Raw genomic sequence first — 4,626 nt, forward strand, 5'->3', positions numbered from 1 at the left:
GAGACAGAAGAGTGTCGGATAAGCTCGCCGGGGTAGTAACCGACCGTTTGCAAACTCTAGGCCGAGGGCCACAAAATTTTCCGTTCAAAGTTTAAATGCGTTTCTCGTGAATATAAATATAATGCCCCCCTCTCCTCCGCACGTCACTCCAGCGCGCATAACTTGAATGCGTAAGACAAGAACGCTTTCGCACGGTGGGCGATAATCCCCGGACACCCGCAGCAGCGCTCGCTCGGGGCGCCTAATGACGTCATGTCGGCGAGCACTTTTCAAGTTCAGGGTGGCCTTCCTAGTCGCGGTGGGTCTCGTCCGCGGCCCAGCCGTCCGGGACGTGGCTCCCGCCGCTCCCACTCCAGCCCAACCACCACCACAACCAGCGCGTGCGTGCGAGTGAGTGACCGCTACGTCACCCATGATGATGAGTACGAAAGATGTACGATGGGTGCCTCTCCTGTTCCCCTGTTTTGACTCTCTATCCCACACTCGTCTTTTCCTAGGCTGAAAAGCCAGTGCCCCGACAGTAGTTTGTGCGCCGACAGTAGTTTCGCCGCTGCTCGCGCCGGTCGTTTTGCTGCTCGCCTGTCGTTTTGTAGCAGCTCGCAGTAGTAGTTTTGCGTACGTCGACAGGATTCGTACACAACGCGGAAACGGGCCATAGCTGAGCGCGCGATGCCCTTCCCCTGGCCGAACGGGCGCGCTAGCCGCGAACACTTCCCATGTGCCGAGGGCCGCGGCGGGAAGGACGGCCGCCGGCCGCGACGGCTCGCGCTGAATGAACCGGCCGCGGCCGTCGTGTCACCCTTTCGCCCGCGGCTGCTACTGTTTGTTTGTACCTCGGGTACCTCGTGCGCGGGGTGCTGCGCCGGCGCCGGCCCACGGCCGTTCCCCGCACCGCACATGCTCCCGGGGGGCAGAGCTGGTGGTGGTGCCGCTATTGACAAGGGGGGGTCTTTTCATACGCTGAAAGATCCGGACGTGGCAACTTTTATAAAGCGGAAACGCCCCACGCGACGACGCGACGCGACTAGACTCTCGGTGGAGGAATGCCATGCGGCGCCCACACCCAGAAAAATGTTTTCTTATTTCAAGTATTACATTTTGACCTAAGATCAATTTGACTCTTGACACACGATGATATTACCTTTCGATTTTTTAAGTAAATTTTCTTACTTCAAATAAAAAATTGTCCCGGTAACAAGAAAAAAAATAATCATGGGTCACTTTTTAGTAAAAATGTACTCGAAACAAGAAATAATTTTTCTGGGTTCACTGACTGCCACAGCCCCAGTGCCGGCGGTGAAGAGTTTCGGCGGGCAAAGAGCAATAAACTCACTGGACGGGGCAGTCTGGGTCAAGCCGGCGAGACGGGAACACTGAACCGGTAGGGACGCATTGATCATGGTTGTTGTCCTTGCCGTCGATGAAAATTCCGAAACCACTCCCATCGGAATTTGACCTCATCGTCGATGTTATTGATGTTCGAAATATAAACAACACATACGCCCTCGCCCACGGCGCGATTATTTACATCGTACGCGGAGGGAATCGGCGTCGATTTGAATCGTCTTGAAACAAGTTGACCGACGGGTCTCATCTTAATAGAAGCGACTCCGAAGCACCCGCACACCGGTTTCCCACAAGGCCGGTGGCGGGTGCCGGGGCGACGGGCATGCCGTGCGCGGTCAAGCTCAAGCGCTGCCCGTGTCAAGTTCACCCGCCCCCGGGCCCCGGGCCCCGCCGGGCCGGCCGCGAGGGGCGCAGGTGGCTCTGGATAACAAGATGAGGCTTCGCGGCCCGGTCTCTGCGGTCTGGTCGGCTCGGGCCCCAAGTGGGCGGCGGCACGCATCAAACCCACCGCAGCGCGCATCGCGGCGGTGGGACATGGGGGAAGTTAGGGTTATATCGACACATTGCGTGCTGCATGTGGTCACTCTGTGGTCACGCTTGAATCATATAGGCACAAACACTAGTGGCCAGCACTCAACGTGCTGCACTGAATCTGAAGCAAGTCCGCGGCTAACAGCGTGGCCCACTAGAGACGACAGACTTTTCCCCTGATCTGAACATAACTTCGTCTCTACTATGAATATCTAGAAACTGCAGCATATTTTTCTCGGGCTCTATTTTCCCACAAAATTGAGATTGGCTGTACTTTTGGGACAGTACACTCGCTGGTGCGGGGTGCGGGCGGGCGCACTATAGTCTAGTCCACTTCCCTAACAGTCTTGGACGGAACCGACTAGTGCCTCCCCTGCGAGATAAGCCGGGACTGGAGGCGGGGCCCGCGGCCTCCCGTGGCCTCCTGCGGCGGCGGCCTGCTTGTCAGTCCACCTTGGCCTTATGCCTTTTAACCGGCACCCACCTTGCAACGACCTGCGACACCCACACTTCTTGCCGTCGTAGTATGCGAAGGGGCAGTTGCGTACACTATCACTTCCCTTGTCTCTATCGACAGGCCCCCGCCGCCCGTGTCCTGGTTAGAACACTCGAAAGGGTCCTCTCTGTTTCGAGTAATTTCCGTTCCGGTTCTCATCGAGTTTTTCGTAGTCGCCGCACGACAAATGAGGGGAATATGAAAAAAAGTTTGACACCTTTTACCCGCCGCGGCGGGCACGAGTGAGCGACGCGGAGCGACGACGACCTGCGAATATATACAGACGCGCGCACCTCGGCGACGAGCAGCGTGACGATGAGGACGACGACGTCGACCCGCCCCACAATTACAACGCCCCTCACCAAGGGCACGACACGTCGTGACACTGCGGCGCTCAGTGGTGCGTAGGGAAACCCCTACCGGGGAGCAGCTTCAGCACGACTCCATACTGGTATGGCTCGTGGCCTGTGGCCCGGCCCTCCACGACACTGCACTACTTGCCTGACGTCTACGTTTCGGTGATGCTTGGCCTGAGGAGCGGCTGGTGCTGGTCTCCAAAGGGCGTGCTGGTGCTGTGAGCCGGACTTCCCTCCTGCCCCGCCGTCCGCTCAGCTCTCCGTTGCGCTCCGCGGTGGACGGTGTCGGGCGGGCCGGTCGCGGCGGAGTGTGTCGCGCCGTGCGAGCCGCCGCTCCGGGCCCCGGGTGGGCCACTGCGTGCGGCGGGCGCGGACGGGAGTCCGGCCTCACTGTGCACGACGAGTGGCCCGCGCCAGCAGCGCAGCGGCGGGATTTGAGAGCTCATCTCACGCGAGTGTGTGAATCCGGAGCGGCGGGCTGTTCCCGGCGGTCAATTTTCTACTTGACAATTTCGATATGTGAAAATTCCATCTAATTCTCCTCAAAAAATTTTGTTGCATGACATTTTCATTTCAATTTCCTCAAATTTTTACTCAAAGCTACTTTGTTTTGATATTCAAGGGAATGTTCATGGTGGAAGTCCAACATAGAAAAGTTCCGTCCAGTCAAAATTTCACCTAACTTGTGCGGCAAGGGGTTGCTATTTGCTTTACTCTATTATTTGTTGTATAGCATGTGACGTCTAGTAGGAGCTGCGACAATGTTTTGTTGTGGCAAACATTTGTCCTACTTTAGCTCTTTGCCTGTTTACTTAAAGTTGAAAAAGACACGCAAAATAAATTTCCTTTTCTACTTTAAACAGACAACCGGCAGCCAGCTTGCTCACCCCTTCTAGTTCTCAGAAGGATTTCATGGTGTTCTTTGGGTCACTGTGATCGTAGACGCCTACAAAAAAAGGTAGCTTTGTTTTCGTCGTAACGTTTATTTAACTCACAAAATGACGCAAAAATGACAGAAACTATACATAAATGTAAAGAAATGAAATAGAGACGGCACATTTTTCATTATAAATAACAGTCTTATATTGGATTCTGCCTATATACAGCTCTCCTGAATCTTATGCGAAGTAGTCACGATATTGTTGATGGATAGTGGCCTAGATGGTGAGGTGCACAGCGACACCTGCAGGGAAGTAGAAATGACGGGTTAGGTCAGCTGAAGTGTGTTATGCACGACTTACTAGAGTGTCCATTGTCAGACTTGCCTCTTTGGTTGTGAAGGCCGGGGGCGGCCTGTCTATCTGAGACGGCAGCATCCTCGTGACTCTGGGGCCGTGCGGCGCCCTCCCCAGCGTGGCCATGGCCGTGATGGGGGTCAGTCTGCAGGTTTTGGCGTCGAACTCGTCGAAGGCGGCGTCGTCCTCATCGAAGTACTCGCCATCTTTTTTCCTCCGCCTCTGCTGTGGCGTTCTGCAGTTGAGCGTGGCGAACGTGTGCTTCGGAGGCCGTCGTTCTGCACAAGAGAAAACAAATTTAGTTTCGGTAGACTATACTACAAACTGTGATTTTAACAAAGTTAGGAAAGTAAAACATAAGGTACTAATAGGGTATTTCGCCCAGTTTAAACCGGATCCTAAGAAGCATACTAATGCTTCCTAGCCAGTTTCATTTTAAGGTTCAAAGTCAGGAATCGCCGAGGTGCGGCCTTTAAATGACAGTTTAGACCTAGCAGTGACTAATGAGCCCGGGCCGAGCGTAAGGGTGGCCCACGGCAAAAAAGTTATCAGACCGGCAGTTAGATATTAAAGATCGAGATGACCCATGCTGTGAGCATTCCAAAAGGGGGATAAAGGGGGATAAAGGGGGATAAAGGGGGATAAAGGGGGATAAAGGGGG

General features: G+C 54.6%; 2 protein-coding genes across 2 annotated transcripts in view; both read right to left on the bottom strand.

Annotated features, from left to right (window-relative positions):
* Window positions 1-2,889, bottom strand: part of LOC113218350 (lipase member H-A-like) — a gene marked incomplete at its 5' end in the record, with an annotated part of 12,550 nt that extends 9,661 nt beyond the window's left edge. Inside the window, 1 exon segment of the mRNA XM_052268548.1 lies at window positions 2,876-2,889.
* An 810-nt stretch (window positions 2,890-3,699) lies between these two features.
* Window positions 3,700-4,626, bottom strand: part of LOC113218351 (uncharacterized) — a 191,687-nt gene continuing 190,760 nt past the window's right edge. Inside the window, exons 13-14 of the mRNA XM_052267492.1 lie at window positions 3,996-4,243; window positions 3,700-3,913 (exon numbers count right to left, since the gene is read on the bottom strand). Coding sequence (XP_052123452.1) covers window positions 3,827-3,913; window positions 3,996-4,243 — 335 coding nt within the window. The 3' untranslated portion in view covers window positions 3,700-3,826. The remainder of the gene's footprint in view (window positions 3,914-3,995; window positions 4,244-4,626) is intronic.

The sequence above is a fragment of the Frankliniella occidentalis genome, unplaced genomic scaffold (assembly GCF_000697945.3).
Source record: "Frankliniella occidentalis isolate FOCC.00 unplaced genomic scaffold, Focc_3.1 Scaffold4, whole genome shotgun sequence".
NCBI classification, from domain to species: domain Eukaryota; kingdom Metazoa; phylum Arthropoda; class Insecta; order Thysanoptera; family Thripidae; genus Frankliniella; species Frankliniella occidentalis.